Here is a 25,263-nt window from a genome sequence, read left to right on the forward strand (position 1 = left end):
GTAATTCTTGTGCAAACTGCTTTATCTCATTCTGCCTTAGGTCCCTTGTTTTGGGGGTCAATAAAGGTTGCTTAAATTCTTCTGCCAGTGTTTGTATATAATCAAAGAACATTCTCAGAGCATTGTACATAGCCTTTAATTGCTGAATTTTTAAACTTTTGTACTCTTTTTGTACCAGAACCATTATCAGTAATGCTTACAGCTCGCTGTACTTCCCCTTCCTTACCCTATAATAGTAGAGGCTTTACATTAATGAACCATATACACAGTCTTGAACAAACTATACCTATGCATCCATATCTTGTCCTAGCAGCAGCCTTTTCACTTTCTGATACTCATGCTGTGGTTTTGGAAACTACCATTCAATTAGTTTGTGCAACAGGAGCTACTTGTCCTGTGGACAACGTAAGCATGAAAACATTTTGTTCTTGACCCAAACAATGTCGTAGACGTCACGTCAGCATTAGGAATTCCACTTCCCTAATTTGAGCTCCACTAGGCAATTAATTTACCCCTAGCATCTTGTTCACCTATTTTAGCACCTACCATCTTTTATGTTGCTTTGATAGGGTGTCAGTTACTTTATCTTCCCAGGTATTATAGTAAGACGGTCCTGTGTAGGTGGCTGTTTAGTTGGCTTTACAAAAAGGAATTTCAGGTGGGCGTATTCCAAGTAGTCATCTCCTCATGTTCTTTGTCTGCTTGGTAGGAGTAACCTGTTTTGTGACATTCCTTCTGTGTGATGGACTGTCATTTTTATGGAAAATAAATAGGAATTCCTCAGCAAAGTGTGCTCCTTCACTAGTGTTCTGCTGGAACGGAGTTGAGAAACTGCTGTTTCTTTACCCAGTTTTCTGCTTTACTCTTTTTTTCACAATTTTGGCCAAGTGTTTTTCATAGTGACTTACTTTCGTCTAGTTGTCAGGGTTGGAATTCTAGAAAGGCCATACCACATGAAAGTGTAGTAGACGTGAACCTGTGATAGTATTCCTTTGTTTGCCCTAAATTCCCTTTACCTTTCTCTGACACCAGCTATATCCTGTTTTTCTGCATATCTGGCTGTGGCAGTACATTTCCTAGGGGATTAAAAAAAAATCATCATCCTCAGCAGGCTGATTTTACTTATACGCTTTTGCAGGGTCTACTCCAATTCAAGAGAGTTTTGGTAGTCTAGTAAGAAAATGTTACATTTGTACATTTTAGCTTTTCCTCACTGAATCTGCTTCTGTGGGGGTGTTCTTTGAATGTGGGTGGTGGGGAAATTAAATTCTCAACCTCCGCTTTTTTTGTAACAACCGTTTTTATTTGAAGCTTTTTTTTTTAATCCAGGCAATTTCAGATGAGTGTCACAATATTTTCATGGATGTGTTCTGCAGGGCATGCCCTACCTGCCAGGCCATAGGCAAGTCAGGAGGGAAGAGCAAGGCTCCCCTGCAGCCATTCCCTGTCATTGGCACTCCTGTTTAGTGAGTGGGCATCAACATTGTTGGGCCTCTGGACCTCAAGACAGACCTGGGCAACATGGTCATCCTGGTCTTTGTGAACCATGCCACCAGGTAATCTGAGGCTATACCTGTGAGGCAGTGACTGTGTCTGTGGTGGCCAGGGCACTGATAGGGATATTTACCCATGTGTGGTTCCTGGAGGAGGTAGTATCTGTCCATGGTACCAGCTATATTTCTGTATACATGAAGTCCATGTGAAAGACATATAGGGTAACCCATACGTTCTCCACACCCTAACATCCCCCAAATTAATGGGCTTGTTGAGAGATTCAACAAGACCATGAAGGACATGATCATGAGCCTACCGGAGCCCTTGAGGCAGAAGTGAGGTGTCCACTTGCAATCCCTGTTTGCGTATAGGGAGGTACCCCAGAGGTTGGATTTAGCCCTTTTGAGCTTCTGTATGGCCACCCTGTACAGTGGCCTCTCAGTCAGATAAATGAGGGTTGGGAAAAGCTCTCAGGATAACGCCCCCTGGGATGTGGACAGCTACATTCTTCCACTCCATACCCAGATGAAGCGCTTTGGTAAGAAGGCCAAAGAGAATCTAGAAGCCAGCCAGGAGGTCATGAAATGGTGGTGTGACTAGAAGGCTACTCTGGTCAGGGCTCAGCCTAGCCAAAAAAGTGCTGTTGATGGAGCCTCTGGAGCCCAGGGCCCTACAAGATCACTGGTCTGGGCTCTGTGGGGTGAAGAAGTGCAGGAGTGAGTTCACCAACCTGGTGGACATCCAGACTCTCAGGAACCCTTTATGGGTTTGCACCTCAATCGCCTTCAAGGCTGAAGTAACCATGCTCTTGGTCACGGATGATGGAGTGGAGAAGGCAAGTAAACCTCTTCCAGACCTCCTTTATTCCAAGGAGCAGGATGGGGCAGTAGAGGGTGTCAGCCTCTCCCCTACCCTGACCCTTTAGCAACAGAGACACAGCAGGGAGTTGTTGGGGCAGTTTGCCTCTCCTCTCGCTTACCCCATGTCTCACTGCATGATGCACCTCATGTTTATACTGAGGAAGTATGCCTATGAAGAGTAAAATCTACAGCCAATCTGATAAGGTGAGAGCCAGCATGCAGGAGAAAGTCTCCGAAATGCTGGAGCTAGGGGTCATTGAGTCCTCAAACATTCTTTGGTCCAGCCCAGTGGTGTTGGCCCCCAAGGCTGCTCTTTCAGGTATGACCCCATGAGCATACCCCATCCCCTGAGCTGATGAGCTCATATGGGTTAGGAGTGCCAAGTACTTCAGCACATTCATTTAACATCTGCATACTTGCAGACTGCTCAGACCGAGTGGGACAAAGAGGTCCGATTCTCTACCCCAGAAGTGCACTTCCAATTCCACATAATGCCCTTCAGGTTGAAGAACACCCCCATCCACCTTCTAGTTGTTGGTCAGTCAGCTCCTTGCTGGATTGGAGAACTTCAGTGTTGCCTACTTAAACGACATTACGGTCTTCAGTTCTAGCTGGGAGGACCACCTATTCTATCTCAGGGAAGTGTTTCAGGCTCTGCTGAGGGCAGGTCTGACTATCAAGGACAGTAAGAGCCAGATAGAACAGGATTCAGTGGTCTACGTGGGATACCAAGTGGGAGGAGGCAAGGTGCAGGCCCTTTAGGCTAAAATACAAAACATTCTGGCTTCAGAACCCCCAAGACGCGGGCAAAGGTGAGAGCCTTCCTGGGCCACACTAGATACCACAAGAGTTTCGTCAAGGGGTATGGCACCATTGTTGCTCACTTAACAGAGCTGACTTCTACGACGTAGCCTAGACCAGTGATCTGGACTGAGGCAAAATGCTTTTGACACCCTGAAGAAGGCCATGTACACAACACCCATGCTCAAGGCCCCTGACGTCTCCAGACATTTCAATGTGCAAACAGCGACCACAGAGCATGGAATAGGGGCTGTGGTCTCCCAGGACTTGGATCAACCTGTAGCCTTCATTAGCAGGAGGTTACTTCCCAGGGAACAGGGGTGAAGTATAATTGCAAAGATGCCTTTGTAATAGTTTGGGCACTGAAGATGTTGAGACCATACCTGTTTGGTGCTCACTTCCGTGTTGAGATGGACCACAGACTCCACAGATGCCTAAGGCAGTGGAGGGGTGAAAATCCCAAACTGTTGAGGTGGTCCATCTCCCTACAGAGAATAGGCTTTATGGTGGAACACCCTCCTGGAACAGGTCATTCTAATTCTGATGATCTCTCCAGTTGTTTTTGCCGTAGTGATGAGAACTTACAAGGGATATCTCTCCTTTGAGCTAGGGGAGGAGGATATGTGTTAGACGTGGTATCCTTGGGGTGGTATTTCACCCTTACTTTTTGCCTTCCACCCTCCTGTTTTGCTGACTTTGTTTTTGCTGGCTTTAGGAACCTGCATACTTTACCATTGCTAACCAGTGCTAAATTGCTTGTTCTCTTTCCTTAAAACATGGTAGAATTGGTTTACACTCAATCAGCATTTTTCATTTACTTATACGTCCCTAGTAAAGTAGTACTGTACGTAACCAGGGCCTGTAAATTAAATGCTACTAGTGGGCCTGCAGTGCTGATTGTGCCAGCCTCTTAAGTACCCCTCCAAACATGTCTCAGGCCTGTCATTGTAGCCTTTGTGTGCAGTTTTAAACTGCCATTTTAATCTGGAAAAACAAACCTTTTTAATACATTTAAGGGTAACCCTTAAGGTATGTCTTGATCAGCCCAGAGGACAGTGTGCAGTGTATTTAAAAAGTTAGCTATGTACCTTTTAGTTTTATACATGCTGGTAGTCAAAAACTCTTAAATTTGCTTTTCACTACTGCAAGGCGTATCTCTCCCATAGGAGAACATTGGAGTTACCCCTTTGTGTTTTAATAAGTAATTGTTTCCAAATGGTAGCAGGTAACCAGTTCATGTTTGGTGTATTAGAAATTGGTATGAAAAATCCTGTCTCATGTTGGTCAAATTTTACATTACAATTTTGAAACACCACTTTTATAAAGTTGACATTTTCCTGCCTCAACTATTTAGTGCCTGTAGCCTGTAACTGGGTCACATGACTTGGTGTAGTTGGCAGTTGTGCATTCCTCTTAGACAGCCAAACACAATATAGAGCTTAGATGTTCCTGGATGGGCCATTACTGACAGGATGGAAGGTCAAAGCTGGGCACAGCCCTACTTACACTTGAATAGGCTTTGTCCTGCCTCCACAGAGTTGGAGACCTGTGCCCTTCAAAGATAAAAGTCTAGAAGCTTCTCCCACTTTGAAAGAAGACCCAAGTATAAATATTTGTCCTCAGACACCAACTCTTAAGTGCACTTCTTTACCTGTGGAGACTGCCAGGAAGGAGAACTGCAGTGTTCCTGAAAGGACTGTCACTCTGCTGGACCTCTGCCTTGCTAGACCACTGCCTTGATGGACTGCTGCCTTGCAGCATAGCTAACCTCGTGCCTGAGTGAGAGGGATTGAACCTGTCCCTTAACCCAGGATTCCCAGAGTGAATCCAAGGGCTCGTCTGCTGGCCTCCTGTTCAGAGCCACAGAGACATAGCAGGCTCTCAACCACCTGAACTAGCACCCAGATCCAGCTGGAGCTAGCCCCTGACCCCCAAGTGGGCCCCTCAGGTCCCAGATCCTTGGTGTGGCCTCAGTGAGGCTGAATTTCTGACTGCGAATGGGCCAGTTGACGCCAACACCTTGTTGCTTGCATTCCGTGAACCAGACTCTTGGCATTACAGCATCAACCTCTAGCGGGGAGTGTGACCACGAAGCTCGGACACGCGAACTTGCAAGGACCACAGGATCTTCGCTTTACAGCGGTGAAGGTCTGGGAAACCAGGCCTGCTATTCGTACTACATTGACGAATGTTTGTGATGCTTTGCTGCTCCTCGTGGCCCCCTCCATAGCAAAGGGAACTCTTTGCACTGGATAAAGAAGGTAACTTTTAGCAGGACTCGCCTGTGTCTCACCTGGGCACCATTGTGGTCGCCCTGAACTTGTGACTTTTGCATGGTCTTACACGACCAGATAGCCACAAGGGATGTTATGTTTTTTTTGGCGCTATTTTCACTTAAATCCTTAAAACCGCATTTATCTGGTGATACTGATTCGATTTTTATCATTTTGATCTTGATTTATTCATTAAACCTTGCTCTCTTGTTCTATACTAGTGTTTTTCTCGTATTGTGTTTTGACTTTATTGCTGTTTGAAGTGCTGCATAAATTCTTTACACATTGCCTTGAAGTTAAGCCTGACTGCTCTGCGCCAAGCTACCAAAATGTTGAGAAGAGATTAATTTGGGGTTTGCTTATGATTCACCCTGACCAGAATTATGGTTGCTTCTTGAACAGGATTTCACCCCCCTCAACCAGTAACCCAGTTTCTCACAATCATGAATTGCAACATGGGATGAGATCTGGACAGCAGTTGACTGTTAGTGAGTAGCAGCCTCGATCATACTTGATTGTTCGGTTGAAAGTGATTTTGATGAAGATCAAACATAAAAAAATTCTGAAAAATGTATTTTGGTACACCACTGTTGATGATGATTTTTCTTTTTGAATGGCTTTCCCTAGGTTGATCAAACCAACATACTTAAAGCTATTCTTGAATAAACGTTTCTTTTATTGTTTAATTTTCATTTTGTTATTTTTTTTGTTGTTATTTTTTTTTTTAAGGGACAGAAGGCCCCTGTTACACCCTTTCCTGCTTTACTGACACTTTTTTTTTTTTCTTTTTTTTTTTTTTACAAACTTCTTATCCCATCTCTTGCTTTACTCCTTTTTAGGCTGAGTTTTTAGACCAATAGTGTATACTTCTTCATGGGCTTAAAGCCCGCCCACGGCTTTTAATTTGTTCCAGTGTCCTTTACAAAACCTTGTTTGATAGTGGTCAATCCTTCCTCTTTGTCCCTCTTTTTTGTCTTTTGTTTCCTCCCATGGAGCAGGGACCAAGTACTGTATCTATATGCTTTGGTTCTTAATCTGTTCCTTTGGGGACTATTTTTTTTTTCTGCTCGTGTTACACTGTGGGTGCCTGCTAAGCGACAGCTAATTTTATTGAATCTTCGCTCCCCACCCTGTGCTGCTGCAGACAGCCCCTTGTGTGGACAGGGCTCTGGATGATCTCCGCTTCTTCTCCTGGTCTCATATGCTCTCCACTGAAGCGCTGTCATTGGTTACTAAACATCAGCCTCTTTTCCTGCCGTCCATGTGCCAGAGCCATGGGTATGGTAGTAAAGGTTACATCCAAGATCGTGGCAGTCAGACTGATGCGTTGGCATTGATCAGCTGGTGCTTCCTTAGTTGACCTGCAAGCCAGTGTGAGGAGTGTGGGCAATCTCGGGAAATGCTGCCCTATCGCTTTCTTCCACTCTTGCCATGGCGGTGCTGGCAAAGCTCCTTGCACTGGGCTGGTGGCTGCTGAATGTGCTGCTGCTAGCCTGGTGCGCCCTCTGGAGCTGGGTGCGCAGACTCGTGTGGTGATGACTGGTATGTTGGGATTTCACCCACTTCAAGGGGATGGCAGCAGGGCTGTGCTCAGCAGGAGATGGGGGGGGGGGGATACAAGGTGATGCAGTGCGAGAACGAACACAAGCTGCTCGAAAAGCTGACCACTGCACGTGGGACTTTTGGTAGCGGAAGAGGAGCATAACTTCCCGGACATGGCAAGCTTGGTGCTGTGATGTGTGGCTGTGGGCATCTCCTATGAGAGCGTCTACGTCAGTTAAGGTAATGGACCGTACCTAGATTAGAGAATGACTCTAAAATTATGAAACGGCTCCATATCCAGCAGTTTCCGCCTTAATTCCCTTTCCCTGCTTGCTGAACTGACAACATTCCTTGTTGATGGTCTTGGTTTCCAAAGTTCATCCAGTGCTTTTTGGAGAAGTTGACTGCACAACTGTGTTGACTTCACAACTGGATTAATGTTTTGTTTGTAAGAGTCTGGAGGTTCTCCAATCAATGTACTGTTCCCAACAAACAGAAGTAGAAAATTCAGTGTAAGAGGAAGTGAAACTCAGTTAGAACAACTGAGGATAGACGCATGTTAGTGTTAGTCTCTGTAAGTCTGCAAAGTTTGCAACTCTGAATTATAAATTTCAGTGCAAGGAAGAAATAAGAATAGAACATGGAAGTTGAGGAGAAACCTTCACAAAGCCAGGCACAGCTGGCTAACATGAAAACCTCAGCCACACCATGTCAGGCGTGAATTCGGATTCTTATACAATACACCTGGTAGAATTATTTACATAAACAATTCCTTGGCAACTATACAGGCACATGACTTCAGTTAGGGATAGGGCAAATACCTGTGAAGAACACCATCTCTCGTTATCTTTGGGGAATGGGTCTCCCTTACGGAAAAAGTCAAAAGGCTAGTATTGACATCAGACAAGACTTGTCAAATTAACCATGTTATGAGAAATGGACTCCTTATTTTCAGAAAACTTAGAAGGATGTTTCCTTTCACTTGCACCATTATTGTGCTTGTGCAATAAACCGACTCAGTGATCAACTTACAGTTTGAGTATTGCTGCACAATGCAGAGAGGTCTATAAAAAAAAAGTGGGAAGAGCAGAGTTCTGTTATCCACCCCCAACTGCCCTCCCGTTCACCAACAATCCACCTTCCGTTCACCTCACCAGCTGTCCTCCCATTCACCAGGCCCACCTGATTGCCAAAGGCAATAGCTCACCATAAGCGAGACCTATTGGCTTTGCCAATGCTTGTTTAATCTTTTTACACCATCTCCCACTTTACTCTTTTTTTTTTTATTTTTATAAACCCCTTACAACCTCTCCAATTAAACTTTTTTTCTTTTTAGGAAGGCCCTTACTATTTCCTCTCCCCATCCTGTTTGCACCAACTCCTTTTCCCTTCTTACCTCTTATCATTCAGGCCTTTAAAATCCATTGCTCCCATCGTATTCAATACATAATTTATTAATTTGCAGATCTCATATCCTTCTTTAATCTCAACTGCTGTAACCCTGCTGATGACTCCCAAATCATTCTAAAGCTTGAACACAAAGCTGCCCTCTAAGCATTTACTTTGAGGAAATGCCAACTATTATTTGACCACTGAATGTGAGAGCCACCTCAACTCAACATCACAAGGCAGAGAGCCTTGCATGTGGAAATGGGACAGATCACTGGTATGCAATCATTTGTCCTTGGTAAGTAGTACACTCCGACCCACCCATCCACACGTGCATCAGTTGAGGAACTTGTAGTGATCATGGCCCCCAAACTATCCCTTATACCACAAACAAGTCAAGTGCCAAACAAAGGTTTTACCTGATGAGATATTGCTGATTAATTTGTCTGTACCAGGGGAGTTTTTCCATACTTGGGGTTCCTGCAGGAGATAGCAGGCCACCAGCACATGTCTACTCTTCCTCCCTTACAATGCCAATAGACTCTCAAGGCACACTCTACATTTAAGATTATAGAAACAACAGAAAATGCAAATTCCATCAGACAGCTGCTTAACCTATATATCATGGCTGGCCTCTTTATTTTATTTTTCCTGCGGTGACTCACAAAGCATAAGTTTTGATGTAACTGAGAGATATGTTAGAAATCGCTATATATACCATTTTCCCAATATATATTCATCAGCTGGTCCATCCAGACCAAAATGTTTTTTTTTTTTTCACCAGGTCGCAGTACCTCTTTAAACTTTAGGAGGTTGTTTCTGGTCTTGGAGCACTCTTTGGTACGATGCCATCACTCAGTGGTACTGGCATTTGACATTGAACAGCTTGCTGATGTCTTGAGTTAGCAATGTTTGATTCAGGTGCTAAGGGAGTTTATTCTGAGAAGACAAATATTAAATGAATCTTTCTGTTCTATGCGAGACCCTCAGGTACAGTTGGTGTGGGTAAGGAAATAGACCAGCCAACTTCAAGAAAAATCTAGCAGTGTGAAGAGGGTGTGATGGGGCCTTGGACAGGGCGTGTCCTCGTGTTGAGAAGCACCTCAGAGGCACTTTTGCACCCACACCGGCCCCAACCCCTCCTCTTAAAAAAAAAAAAAAAAAAAAGCTTGCTGAGGCTGTTGCCGATGTCCTGGGGCGTTTTCACACCCATTAATAGACATTGATAGTTAAAAGCCTCCCAAAATTACCTGAAGACCACTGTTAACAGTGGTGCCATGGAGTGATATTGCCTCATCACCAGGTGATCGTGTGATGGGAGCTAATATAGTGTGCCACACGGTGGGACTGTGTGAGTTGGCAGGTGTGTAAGATCTAATGCATACTGTGTGGCTAGAGGGACACTGCAGGGCTGTAGTGTACACTCTTCTTTTTATTTTATTTTTTCTAAAAAAAAAAGAAAGAAAATGCTGCCTCTCAGAACCAGTCTTTATTTGGGATATGGCATTTCAGCCTTGCAATTGCCAGACTGTGCTTGGGTAGAAAAAGTAATTTAGTTATAATTCTGTGGGGGTGCTTTTGAATGTCAACCACACACCACAACAGTGCAATCAATGTTTTAAGAGGAATGAGTACAGATACTGTTTGTGAGCTCACTTATAACACCTCTCTTCAGTTGTTAGAACCTGACCCTTCTGTTTGCCATTGCACGGAGCATTTGCAACAAAACTAATAAATTAGAGAGGTCAGTAGGGTATGCCGCTTCGTTCTCGCTCTACATAGATATACTACTTTCTGTCAAATTTGTATTTGAGATGATGGATAATAAGGCAACCTTGCTCAAATTTGAGTTCGTAACAGGCGTAAATGTGAATTGGTCGAAGTGCTACTTACTTCCTGCGATACAATGGCTACATTTTGTATACTGTCAACTTGGGACCAGACTAGTCATACAAAATAAAAGTCAAATGCTCTTTGTTACTTGGGCGTCCAGGTGTACTGCGCTAATGCAGTTTTACTAGGTGGTAACATAGGAGCTGCCACAATGGCTCCACATACCCCGATTTCCTTGTCTATAATATGTGCCACTATCAGTAACTAGAAGAGGTACTTGAGCGAAAATAATGACGCTTGCCCGCCTTTTATACTGCTTTGCCAGCCTACAAGCGTTATGACTAAATCAATATTTTGTGAGCTGGAGAAGCTTCTGAAAGAACTAATAAGGCAGGTGGGTAGACAAAAGGTGGCACTGAGAAACTAAAACTTCCAGTGACATATGGTGGACTGGTAGCACCTGTCATCGAGCTATATTAAGTAACTACAACTTTTGAGCAGGGGTACTGCTTTGGTTGAGCAATCTGCAGCTGTCAGAGACTAGTATCCCAGAGATGACAATTGATAACAGTAGTTTACAACATTTGTTTTTGGGACCCAACAGTATGTCATGTTGTCTTCCAAACTGTTGTGGGTAACTTCGACCTGGTTGCGGTTAGCGTTCACATCAGATGACTCCTTCCCCTTGATGATTCCACTGAAATAGCTTCCTAAACAGTATGGCTATTATATGCCACGTGACCTGGGAAAATGGGAAGAGATGGGGATTACCTCAGTAGGCAATATGTTTGATGACAGTTTGTTGACATTAGATTCGCTCACAACACACTATGGATGCATAGAGGCCAGTTCTTACAGTATAGGGCACTGAGAGAAGTACCATATTAAGTATGGTACATACGAGGCACCGAACCCCAGACTCATGAAGTAATACACTTCCCATACATGGTGAGGGATGGAAGATGGTTGCTGTTGCTCTATCGGGCATTACAAGAGATTTTGAGGAATATTGGAGGGACAAATGGGATACTGATTAAGAAAGAAGCCTGAACAACAACAAACAACATAATGGAGCTTATGACACCTTAAATGGTAATCAAGATTTTTTTCAACAGCAATGTGGGATTCCTTCTGATGCGAGCTAGAGGTGGAATTGTGGCTTATGATGCAGGAATGCCCAGAAATTACCTACTATTTTGGGGTGAAATAACCATTATTGAGAGATTAGGGGGCAAGATTACTCGAGAAGGGCAGAGTGTTGCCACACTTTCAACGCATAAATGTGACTGTCTTGTATAAACACATCACTAGGTGTGGCTTAGAGAAAACTTTAGCTGTCTTACCACCCTCATGTAAAGAAAAAGACTCCTTAACAGCACAAATACATACAGCAGGCAGCTTTTGGTTAGCTTTCATCATCACTTGGTCTGTTAAATGTCATTTGCTTCCACCCACTACATCATACAGCACGGAGCAGTGGGTCTGCCCATTTCATCCATTAACTGCCATACGCTGTGAGTGGCAGCAGTTGTCTTGATCACATGTGCAAAATCACCTAAAAAGAAGTGCTCCTCAGTCCCAGGAATGGTGGGTCAATACTTTACTTTTCCAGTGTTTTACCCTTTTCATTCTTTACCCTTTTTGCCATCCTTGTCTGTTTAAACTATGCCTTCCATTAATTCACATCCTATAATACATCTTGCTTCCACCAACAAGAATGCTACTTTCCCGTGGCACACTAAAACTGAAAAGGAGCTCCATAGCTGTTCTGAGTACTCTTGCATACTAGAAAGGACGCACACTGTTCCATTAAAATTGTAGGGTTTTTTGGGGTAAATTTAGAGTTGTGACAGCAAGCATGTGACATCCGGTTTAGGCGGCATGTTTTTTTTTGTGTTTTTTTGGCATATCTTGCCAATGATAAAAAAAATCTAATGTTCACCAGTTTGCTATGGCTAGACTGATTGAGTTCGCAAACGCTTGTTTGTCGTGTGTTCACAATAATGAAACATGGCAACAAGTTTAAAAATGTTTTTCATTTGTTTCATTTAATTTTATGATGTTTTTCAAACAGTGGTGCACTGCTGGATGCATTTAGTTTTACCAAACAATGTTTAATGTCCCAGCTGGAGCTGCAGAATTTAAATGGTACTCATCTCGGAGCCCCTTCATTTTTGTTGTTGCCATTGCTTTTGTCATCTGTGGGGGACCGGAGTTGCAAGGGGGAAGATATTAGTCACTGCTTTGACCACTAAATGACGTACATGGCTTTAGGGCTGATTATTTCATGTGACAAGTTATCTGAGATGCATTTATTAAGAAATGTTACAACAAAAGGCAGTAGGCTTGACATGTTCTACAAAATCACGCTAAAGCCAATATTTCTTTATTGATGGTTTGCCATTACACTGTTAATGTCTCTAGGGAGCTATGTTACGTTTTTTTTACAGTGCCCCACAGCTCCCCCATAGTACTTTCTGGTTGATCTCTTTTACTTATTTTATCTGGAGGGTGCTGCAACCTGTGTGGCCACTGTTTCCAAATTTGGTAGTCATTTTAGAATTCTATTGTTCATAGTCTCAGTGTTTTATCAATCCAATATAGCCACCACGATTAGGAGACCATTTTTGGCCATCTTGGGTTGGTTCCGCAATAATGCACTGTAGACAATCTTGTTCCGTTATGGCCACCACTACAATGTTTACTTAATGGCCATCTTAGAAATAGAGTGTGCTTAGCATATCATAGTTTTACCTTTTCAGGATGGTCAACAAGTTGTTTCTAAACATGGCAGTCATGTTGTAACTTAATGATGCACTGTGCACAATACCATTCAAAGAAGGCTCTGCATTTAACATCACACTGCTTGGTTTAAAGTTGTACTTTTTCTATTACAGGCATTTAGCTACCACATTTAGGTTACAGCATTTTTCCTTTTCTCTACTTTTCTGTTTAATTTATCTTGCATATTCTTTCTGAGTGTGCGTGTATTTTTTTTTTTTTGGGTGGGTGCATGCAAATTTTAGCCAGCAAATAGATGAAAGGAATCATGAGTGCATCGATGAGCGTTGTGGGGTTTTATGTTCATAAATTCACTAGTGCCTGAAGTGTTGCTTTCCCTTACAAGCCATATCCATTGGCATTGCCATTGCCTCTTTGAATGTTGAGGTTCACTAAGAAGATTTTTGTTCTGTACTATAGGCACAGTCCTGGTAAATAGTATATTATATAGATGGTATTTTGTTAGATCGATCTTTCATTCTGTTCTTTACAAGCTCCTAGTTCTTTAACTTCTCATTGTTTTTTTAATGTGGTGTTTTATGACATGATGATGACAGTGTTTGGGGGGTGTAGCTATGAGTAGATGTATTTATTTTCTGTAAATTTAGGCTTGACATTTTCCCACTTTTACATTTGTTAGGTATTTGTGATTGTAAATATTTATTATAAAATGATATAGTAAATAATTACAACACAATATGGAAGTACTCTTTGGTGCCACTTTTCTTTGTTAATTATACTACAGGTTTTTCATGTTTAATGCACCGTCCTGGTTAATGCAACAATAAATGACTGAGAACTGCTACAGAATGTGTGTTTGTGATGAAATCCAAATCACCTGCACCGGGTTTAGGTCCTAGCTATGTACAATCTAATAAGAAATCGTGGCTGCATAGATTTGTTTGTATTTTCTTTTCTTTTGTCTTTGTTTCAGGACCAGCGGATGACGTTGAGCAAAAAAGAACCATACCTGGAGTTTTACCTTTGGATACAACCACTCTTCATGTAGACAACGCGGTACCTAAAAACAAAATTCAATCCCAGCTGGAGTCCGAAACTCACCAGGAGCGACCAACTGGTAACTTCAATATTTAACTATTGTGGCACAATTTGATTAAACACTTGAACATGTCTGATTTTGGTACTCATTCCTAAGTTTTTAAGATTTATGAACTCATGTTTTTCCAAACGGTCTGTGAAAAAATGTACGTTAATCCTGCTTTTAGTTAGTTCAAACAGCTCTCTGTTTTACTTCGAGGTGTTTTATTTTAAAGTGGGAAATGAAAGGGGTGTATAATTGAAAGGATCTTGCCTCCTGTTGGAAATCAACACCCTTGCTAGAACTAGTGGAAGTGTTTTTTTGGTCACATTAGGGCTGCAACGTAGTGCTGAAGACAAGGAGCTTTAGCACTGCTAGCAGGAGACTATTACATTGGATTTGCAATAAATTGCATTCAGGGCAGGTAATTGGAGGTTGCTGCACATATTCATGCTTTATCAAGAAGGTCTTCCATTTTATTGCATGCTCATCCAAGAGCACATTATGTGCACAGTTATTAACTCAGTACAGTGATTCTTGTTTGTACCTCCATGCTTTCTCATCTTGGTGAAGGAACCAGTCAGTTCTCATTGGAATACTGTCCACATACTGAACACTCAGAATTTCACACTGAAGAGCACTTTGACGAGACCTAAAAATACGTAGTTATGTATCAACCTGTGGCCTTCATTTTTCTGAATGTCAGTTGAGCCCATTAAATTTAAATTGGACAGCAATAACTGGAGTGTTTGGAACGAAAAACATATCCATATATATGGCTTTAACCGCAGAATCTAAAAATACATTTTAGATGACTTGAACATTGTTAGGCACGTTTTTATCCGTACACAGCTAGCATATTGCACAGTAGTGGCACAGTCCATGCATTTTGGCATAGCCTAACCGTTATAAATATTTAATTTACACCCCACAATTGATGTGTTATTTATGAGTGGTGAATTTGGATCAAAGCCGTCTACTCCTCCCTTCCACATTCTAGGTCCTCAGAAACAGTGCTGCAGCTTGTGTCTCCAAAATTGTATACATCTAATACATCATGGAACAGGATTAGCGCTGTTATCCGTGGTGGATAGGCTGCAGATGAGCCAAGAACGAGGGTGGAGGGGCAGCTCTCAATTGCTGGATCTGTCTGCAGCCTTTGATACTGTACTGCACCATATACTATATATAAAACCTGACCATATGGGTTAATAACAAGTATCTAAAGCCCTAACATATGTATGTTGAAATATAAAGTAAATGTAAAATACTACATTCAGATATATGAACTTTTAGAAGTCTCCACTGTTTCAATTCACAATTGTCTAAATATTTCTGCAACATGGATGGATCATCATACGTAGTTTTGTTTTTGTGAGTCACTTTAAAGAAGCATAAAGAAATACTGTTAGAAAATTAATTGCATTCTCAAAGTGCTCAAAATGGTAAAAACTGCAATACTGGAGAATAAGTTAGCCATGCAGTTCAAAAACTGCATAGTGTGATTGAGGAGAAAGCTGAAAATTACCTCTTAAGCAAAGTCAAAATGGCGGTTGCAACCATTAATATTGACAAAATCAGCAAATGCTGGAGCAAAATAACATAATTTAATGGTGTTGTGTTCAGCAAATGTTCTGCTGCATAATCAAGGCTGTGAGTGGCCTGGCTGCTGGAAAACTGCTCTAATGCTGAAACTTCCCTGTGGCTGCAACCCAGCTTTCAATGGGTGGCCATCTTCACCCTGCACCAAGCCACACACCCTCGTACTTAATTTTCTAGTGGGATACCGGTAACAACAATGTAGAAAACTGCCCTCTAGCCTAAAAGCAACACCCTTATCCTAGGTTTTTACCGGGACGCTGGCTCAAATTATCCTTCTCTCAATGTGACTTTTGAAGGTCAGCTGCTATCTGACTGGCTTCATTGGAGATTTGTTGAGGCAGTTGGTGTTTACCTGAGTCTGAACTTCAGGACCTTCTTTAATAGTTTCATCTGTAAAGTTTCATTGGCACCCTTGGATGACCCAGGGTTTGATTTCTCCAGTTACTTAAGTCCGCAAATGACAACCAGCAAGTCTGATACCCAATTTCTTCCAGTCTGTCTAATCGAGGTTTTAAAGATGTGAATCTGTTCTGGCCAGATTGATATTTGTCATTGACATAGCACCTAATCTGCCACTGGTATCGCATCGCCCCTCATGAAAGACGTCTTCCAAGTTGTGATAATTTTAGGCTAGTGCCTTTGTATAGTTTCATCAGTGCATTATGCCCGAGACTGTTTCATTGGCACAAGGTGAGCTGCTGCAGAAGTGTAGTTTTCATTGTACTTTTTTCTGTATCCACACACCACCTCAGCTGAGAAGACACTGTAAAACATTGCTGCCAGGCATGACCAGTGCTTTTGCTGGGGAAGAACTGGGGCTCTCTTCTAAAGGTGAACCCATAAAATGACTTTTAGAGGCATAGATTCTCCCATCCCCTCTTACACACCTCATACACTCATCACCAAAACACATCAACACCCCCTGTAATACTCTAATTCCACTCACCAGCACTAACTCACATACAAATCCCTCACCGAAAACCACTACATCAATATCCCCTCTCACTATTCCACAAAAACCAATATAGACCACACACATCAAATCAACACAAACTTTCATTATACTTATCACACCCACCCTCATGACTACACAAAGAAGACAAATCCCGTCCAATCTTTACCCTCACATTCTCACTCTTCACAAACTACCACAAGCGCCCAAACACAGCAATGTTCATTCACCTCTCATCCATTGCACAATTTAGAGCCTTATGTTATGATCCACATGCTCCTCCACCACCCCTAACCCATACTCCATCCACACTAAACAGATGCAAACAAAATAAACAAAATGCCACTCTTAACAACTTTGCATCCCCTTGTCTATTACATAATAAGGCTACCCTACAAAAAACAGTACACTCTTCATGTCTTTCTCAGCCACCAAGTCCACCACCCACACACACAGACCCAACAAAATGCCTCCTAAACATCATGGAAGAGGAACACTATATCGAAAAACAAGACTATTGTGACCCTCACACAGTTATCACAACTAACAACACACCTGCTACAAGCTCAAAATATACTGCTCACCCTTCTAAACAAAACAACACCACCACTAACAATTTTTCTAAACTGCCAGCTCATAAATGCTCAGTCACTCTCAAAAAACAAGCACCACATCTACGACCTGCTCACACACAGAACCTGACTTACTATTCATAACAGAATCATGGTTGGGAGATGACATGGCCCCAGTGTTGCATGAAGCCCTTCCTCCGGACTATCAAACCATCACACAAAACCGTATAGGCAAGAGAGGAGGTGAACTAGCTATTATATTCAAGCAGGCAATAAATCTCAGTAAAACAGACCACATTTCCATACAAAGGTTGTGAAGCCCTCCTCACCAGATGCCACCCTACTCCAACTTCCTACTGTAACATTCTCCTCCTTTACAGACCTCCACCTAACAACTCTACATTCCCAGACTCGTTTCAAGTTAGTCTCAAACCTTATTACATTATATTCAAACATATGCATTCTTGGGTACCTAAACATTTGGTTTGACAAACCCAATTTGCCCCATCCAAAAGTTATCACCACTGGCGTAGTCGCATTGAACCTACATCAGATTGTGCACAATCCCACACTCATCGCTGGACATAACCTAGAGGTCATTTTTGCTAAGCCTGAACTAGTTACCGTTCATAGTATCACTCCAATCACATGATCGGACCACCATTTGGTAACTTTCAACATAAAACACCACAAATCGGCACACTCCGCAACTACTTACATACATGCACCAATCGACCTTAGAGCAAACTCAATTTTGATGACTTAGAAACACAACCAACAGCCAACTCAGATCTAGATGCAATTAATTCTGTTCCAAAACTTTGAGTGGTACAGGAAGCTTTTGATGTCCTAATACAACTCAGAAAAACTAAACAGGACAAAAGAAAACCAACACCTTGGAGAAAAACAGGGCTTAAAAAGATAAAGCAACAAATCAGAAAGTTGCAGCGGACCTGGATCAAAACAAACAGTCAATACAAACTGCAACTACACAAACTTAACAGAATATACAAATCATCAATCAAAAAAGCTAAAAAAAAAAAAAAAAAAGATACTACTCATACAGAATTCAAAATGCTAAATCTGCAACCAATGGATTTTATAAAATTCCCAATGAATTTAAAAAACTACATGCATGGAAGGAAGTCATCCCACTACTCAAGATTTCACAAACAAACTGGCAACTCATTACACAACCAAGACAGACACATTGGACTCCTATTTAAAATATAAGAAAACCATCAGCACCAACCTATTTCCTAAAATACCCTCTAAGAATAAACCAACCCAGCCTCTACAGTCCTTCAAACAAATATCACAAGGTGAATTTATGGATTTGGTCAAAGCAAGCAGACCTTCTGGTTTCCCTTCTGACTCTTGCACACCACACATATTCAAGAACATTCTTTTATCTACTTCTGCTGCCACACCTGTAAGAAGAATCATCAACAACTCTTTAACTACAGGAACTTTTCCTGTAGACCTGAAAAAGGCATACATACGACTGTTATTATAGAAAACAAACCAAGACCCGCAAGACCCCAACAACTACAGACCAATCACAAATGGACCTTTCCTGGGCAAACTGATAAAAAGAGCAGCATTCACCTAGATGTCACAATTCATTGAAGACAGTTCTATTCTTTCAGACTTCCAAACTGGATTCCACCCGGGAAGAGGCACCGAATCGGCACTCATAGCAACCTGGGATGATCTTAAAAACACAGTCGACTGCAATGCAGTTGCTGCACTACTTCTCTTGGACCTCTCGCCAGCCTTTGATACGGTTGACCATGACAACCTAATTCAAAGACTCCTCAAAGCCGGCATAGAAGGGACTGGTCTCGACTGGATTACATCCTACCTTCAAAAAATAACTAATATAATCTATTCTCCCCCCTTCTCGTCCAAACCCTACCTCACAAAAGCAGGGGTCCCCCAAGGATCAATCATCTCACCTTTGCTTTTTAACATCTACATGATATCAGTACCAGAACTGATCAATGATTTTCATCTCGCATGCTACAACTATGCAGATGACACACAAATACTACTTAAATTAGAAAGCCCCAAAAACATTGAAAACTCACTAATCTTCAGTTGCCTCAGAGCGGTTGATCAGTGGATGACTTGGAGCCATCTCAAACTAAATGCCTCCAAAACAGAAATACTCATATGTGGTGACTGGAAAAATTATGACCCACTGTGCACCTGGCCTGACGATTTCGGACCACGTCCTCAATTATCCAAGGAAGTTAAAAACCTTGGAATCACCATGGACTCCAAGTTAATAATGAATGCCCAAGTAGACAAATTAGCACAAACAAACTTCATCACCTTGAAGACTCTGACGCATCTTCCCCCACCTCGGATCTCCACACAAGGTGCAAGCTACTATCTCGCTTGTACTATCCAAACTGGATAATGCCAATGGCCTCTACCATGGATCATCTCTATCTATTATGAAAAAACTACAACGTATTCAGAACTCCGCAGTCAGGCTACTCTTACATGTAAAACCAAAAGCCCACATCTCCCCTGCCTTGAGAGCACTACACTAGTTACTCGTTGCCAGAAGATGCACTTTCAGACTGCTTTGTATCACCCACAAAGCTATACATGGAACAGGACCGCTTTTTATCAGAAACAAAATAACCAAATACATTCAACAAAGAAACTTCCGCTCAAGATTGGCACCCCGCCTTAGAACACCACCATACAACAAAAAGGAAAAAGGCTATAGGTGGTACATCCTTCTCCGTTAAAGCAGCCAAACTATGGAATTCATTACCCCCCAACTATAAGAGCCACAGATAACTATCTTGTCTTCCGAAAACTACTCAAGAGTGGCTCTTTCCTTCATAACCACCATATTCAAACAGCTATGGACTGCATATGCCTATGTTGATAAATATTTTTTATCTGATTATGTGTATATTCCAGTTATATATAGTTCTTTAGAAAATATGTATCGCTACTATGTCATAACTACACACATACTGTTTAAACCTGTTTAACTAATGTATATTTACTCATGGTTTAAATACGTATATGTATGTACATATATGTGTTCATGTGTGTATGTATGTATGTGTGTGTGTGTATATATATATGTTATTCTATGCTTAACATGTTCATAGGTCATTGCATAGCTCCTAGATAAATTGTTATATCAGATACTTATGAACCTCTGCTCTCATTTAAATCACACTTTGTCTACCCATCACCATATGTCATGTCTCTATCAATCTATCCTCCATTCCCACTCTGACTCATCCCAAATCCATTCTACTACTTTCATGTCCTAAATAACCCTGCCTAAGCTCTCCTCTTCCACATCTAACTCACCCAAACCTCACTTTACTACCTTGATCTCCCAAAAAACCCTACTAAATTCTCCCTCATTTATCTAACCTTTAACTCATCCAAAACCCCTCCTGCTACTATGATCTCCCTAACCCTTTCCACAGACTCTTACCGCCTCCATCCCCCCTTTACTCAACCCAAGCCTAAATCCTATTGCCATAAACTCCTAATTAACACTTCTGGATTCTTCCCTCCTCCACCCCTCCATTGCTCCAGTCAATCCAACTAACAAACTCACATATCCGCGGCTCAAATTAACTCATAATAATACTAAAACTGTACTCATATTTCCCTATACTAATCCACCACTAATTCCTTTTGGGTTCCAGATTAGCGTGCTACTCGCCGAAAAGCACATCGCTGCCTCGCCAGGGGGTAGTAAGCGCTATATGAATACTATTACAACACAATATACTAATTTCCCAGCTTAATGAGATAGAGGTAGACAGGGCAGCTTTGTGATTGCTCTCATCCTTCTTGAAAAATCGTTATCAGGCAGTCATGCTCCCCCCTCATACATTTTCCTGTCACCGAAGAGAGTGTGGTGTCCCACAAGGGTCATCACTAAGTCCAACTTTGTTCAGTGTCTGTCGGCTCATGTTGCCTGGTTAATCAGATCATTTGAGCTGGATCTTAGGACCTACACAAACAACACTCAAATAATACTGAACATGAATGGTAGTTCCTCTCTAACACAGTCATATTTTGACTGTTTGAAGAAAGGTGGCTTATGGATAGAAACGACAACTTTAAGTTCAACTCAAAAAAACAGAGGATCTTATTTTAGATGATCACACTCTATTTGGAACAAATCATGGTGACCCTCAGAGTTCTACTGCTTCTTCTGACAGAAGTGCAGAAATTTACAGTAATTGTAATTCGAACAATTAAAGGTTTTCACCTAGATTACAATAATACATAAGGTAATTCCACGATATTAAATAAAAAACTTCAGATTATTTAAAATTTGTCAGTCTGAGTAATGTTAAACTTACCCTTAAGTTTTTCGGTTTCTCATCACTTCACCGATGTACACTGGCTCCCAGTTGAGAAAAGGATTACATTTAAGGTGCTCTGTATTTGTCACAAAAATATTTAAGTGATAGTGCCTTCATTCTTCAAGGATCTGATGACTTTTCAGCTGCCCTCCAGAAATCTGCAACACAGTTATAGCCAGTTTACTTGCTCTACCAAAGATGTGTAAATCAAGATTAAGAGTACGAGCCTTTTCATGTGTAGCATTTTTAATGTGGAACACTCTCCCGTCATATTTATGCCTCACTCTAAGTCATAAATCATTTGATCTTCAGGAAACTGCTCAAAACTCACCTGTTTCCTTGAAAATTAACATGGCTGAACAATAAATCTCTGGATTGGTGGTTTTATTGCTAGGATGCCTTGTTAATAATTGCAGGTTCTATAAAACATAATGTAACAAGGTACATAAATATTAACATAACACAGTAAATGTGTTCTCCAGGGCTGGGAGATCAGAGCTGTCCTACAGCACAGGACAAAATACTTCAGAGGTGCCACTCCCCGAACTTGACATGAATCAGTAATGCTTTGAGAACTGAACACACTACTGAGTAGGAATCATGACTATTTCAAATGCTTCAGAATGGGTCCTTCAGTATTGGCACAACCCTTCAGAAGTGGCCTCCCAAATGGAGCACTGTACCCAAGTTGTAGTCTTTAAATTAAAACGCAATATACCCCAGGTGGTCGCTAAAAAAAAAATCTGTATTCCTAATGAGATATTAAAAACTAGACACAGGGCTCCAGATGGGGCTCAAAGCGCTTGACACAATAAATGTGAAGAGTCCTTCAGAATTGGACACACCTCTCTAGGGTTGCTGATAGTTTTCCTTGTGAGGTTTCTGAACAGGGTTTTGACTAATTTCTTTAAAATTCACCATTGCATATAATGCACAAGAGTGCATATGGATGTTTTTGGTTGGGCAATAGTCAAAAACGTATGTGAAAACAATCTTGTTCTTTTTATGGTCCTTTATGCAGTACACCTACTATATCTGGCGAGTGAGGAGTGGTGATTGCATCCAATCAATCACTGTATAATAAACAGACTTTAATGAACCATAAACAACTGGGAACATTCCACTTCCTGCACCAGCGTTACCCTGTTACGGTCAACTAGTATAACCACTAACTGACATACCGTCAGCGACTGACAGATTTTCCAAGGCAGCTCTCATTCAGAGATGGTTTTCATCTAGAATGGAGCTTAGTACTCCTGCATCCCTTCCTGCCACTTCCTCACCTTCTCTGAGTTCTGAAAAAGCTGAGAAACTATTGGGCCCAAGCCATCCTAGAGGCACCCTATTGAACCAGGAGAGTTTGGTTCTCAGAACATCTGGGCATTGGCATCTGCCCTTCAATCAAGCTGCAGCTTCATGGGGATCTTCTGCACAGCAGTAGGGCAGGATGTTTCAACCAGGCCTGCACACTTTAGATCTCCATGCTTGGAGATCAAGTGGCTGTAGTTGACCTCACTTGTCCTGCATCCTTAGGTCATTGATGGCATCTTGGCAGCAGTCAACTAAATCAGTATATGGAAGCCGTTGGGACAAACTTGTGGATTGGTGCGGCACTGGAAATATTGACCTTTTGCCGGTAAAAGTGTCTGAAGTTTTGATGTTTGTTCTGACCCTAGCCGGGCAAAGACTTGCTGTGCTCACTGTTAAAGGCTAGTTAGTGGTTCTTTCTGTGGTTGCCATATCAGCCTTCATTATATAAATCACCAGTTGTGATGAGCTTTTTGAAAGGTTTGAAACATTTGTTTCTCTGAAACCCTTTGTGTTGCCCCCCCAGACCTCAACTTAATCCTCACATGGTTGATGTACTCCCCATAAGAGCCTTTGCATAGTTGTTTCTTTTCCACCTCATCACTTTAAGGAAGAAGAGAGAATCCATCGTTTGGATCATAAAAGAGCATTGTGTTTCTATATTGATTGTACCAAGGAACATCTAGTGGAAGATCAACTATTTGTAGGGTTTTCTGGGGCCAAACAGTTTAGAGTAGTACAAAAACAACAATCTCTCTGATTATTCTTGACATAAAGATCTGCTACACATGTAAAGTGGATTATGTGACAACCTTGTTTAGGAAAGTGTGTAGGATGTCAATTTGTGTACCACCTGAAAAATGCAAACATCTGTAAATGAACTGTGTACATTCAGGAGGTAGAATGCAAAAATGAAGCATATTTTTGTAGTTCCAAAGTGTGAGGGAAGCAAAGATTCTAATAGGATCAAAACAAATCACAACAGTTTACTTGGCGGATAAACAAATGATAAATATTCACTAAAACTCGATTTCTACATATAATTTGGGTGCAGTATAGTTTTATCACTAAAATTGTATGTCTGCAAATTTAATGGCAATTTCAACGCAAAATGTAATCTCTAAATGACAGTGAGCTACCACACAATGCTTTATTTACATTAAAACAATGTCCAACTCAATTCCATGAAAGCTGAGTGAGTCACAAAAGTTTGTAGTTTGAAAAAATCTGCTGCTCTTCTATAACATTTGGAAGTTTGGGAAGCCCTACCCTAGAAGATTTATGGGCTCATTCCACCAGGTGCAAACTGCTACCACTGCCTTAGCATGCGGAGTGCTGGTCTTTGACATCTGTCATACAGCAGTATGGGCTTTTTCTGCACACATTCATGAAGCATTCAGGTCTGCGAAAAGGACATTTTGCCTCCTTGGCCCTGCAGGACTTTTTGGTCTGAGCCACTTCATACACCCACTTCCTTGTGAAGCACTGCTATGGTATCCTCCAGAAGAACCCCCCCCCCCACTTCATGTTCTGTGAAATAGACTCTTCCATCTAAAAAAAAGTTCCCACTCTAGAGAGGTGCACAGTGATCATACCAATTTGTCGATGGGCTCTGTCTTAGGGCAATGACAGCTTAGAAAGCAACTGACATCATTGTGCATGGGTGGCCCTCTTATGCAGCTTTATCCATTACTTCTGGAGTGGAACAAGATCACCACAGAGCAGCAGAGCAGCACAACACCACCCAGTGGCATGCCAGAGAACTGCTGAGAATTTCCAGTTCCAGCTGGAAAGCTAGCAATTAGTCACAAGGTGAAAAATCTGTGGTTAGACAGTAGGTGTGCTCCTTGTCTGAGTATGTGCCTGGAATCTCACAATTCGCTTTATGAGAGATTGAGAGATCAGTATCCCCTGCGGTTTTAGTGTTGGCAAATAAGAACTGTCTTGGCAGCTATCAAGCTTTTAAGTGAGACCATCCTTTTTTTAAGCAGCTAGGTCGCTTGTAGCAAACAGATATAACATGTGTGCATGTTTAGCACCAGCAACCACTTGGGCAAGGACATTCAGGCCCGTTATGTTAAACATAACTTTCCATGTCATAATTATTGCCTGAAAAGCCATGTACCAAAGTACTGAGAGAAGTCTCTCGACCTACCAGAGGAAGGAAATAGTGTTTGTTAGTGTAGTCTAGGATATTCAGAATATCAGCCAATAGACGAAATCGAGGCAGGTAATAGTAACAAACCTCCTTCACCCCAAAGTGAATCGTGCCCTATTGTCTATGCTATTTTCCTGTATTACAGTCTCTGAGGTAGAATGGGTTCATTGTCTTCCTGGCTAGCACCATTAGTTCTTTTTTTTTTTTTTTTTTTTTTTAATAAAATAAGTGCAGTCGTTTGAGACTGTCAGTGTGCCTCACCCAGGGGTCCAGCACCTCTGGCTCGATGAATGAG

The 25,263-nt window shown here is 41.8% G+C and overlaps 1 protein-coding gene across 36 annotated transcripts in view; it reads left to right on the plus strand.

Annotated features, from left to right (window-relative positions):
* The window catches only part of MAP4 (microtubule associated protein 4), a 1,914,856-nt gene that overhangs the window by 1,103,582 nt on the left and 786,011 nt on the right, over positions 1-25,263 (plus strand). For all 36 annotated transcript variants that reach the window (XM_069210826.1, XM_069210834.1, XM_069210837.1 and 33 more), the window contains one exon: positions 13,908-14,051. In XM_069210826.1, coding sequence (XP_069066927.1) covers positions 13,908-14,051 — 144 coding nt within the window. The remainder of the gene's footprint in view (positions 1-13,907; positions 14,052-25,263) is intronic.

Source organism: Pleurodeles waltl, chromosome 10 (assembly GCF_031143425.1).
Source record: "Pleurodeles waltl isolate 20211129_DDA chromosome 10, aPleWal1.hap1.20221129, whole genome shotgun sequence".
NCBI lineage: Eukaryota > Metazoa > Chordata > Amphibia > Caudata > Salamandridae > Pleurodeles > Pleurodeles waltl.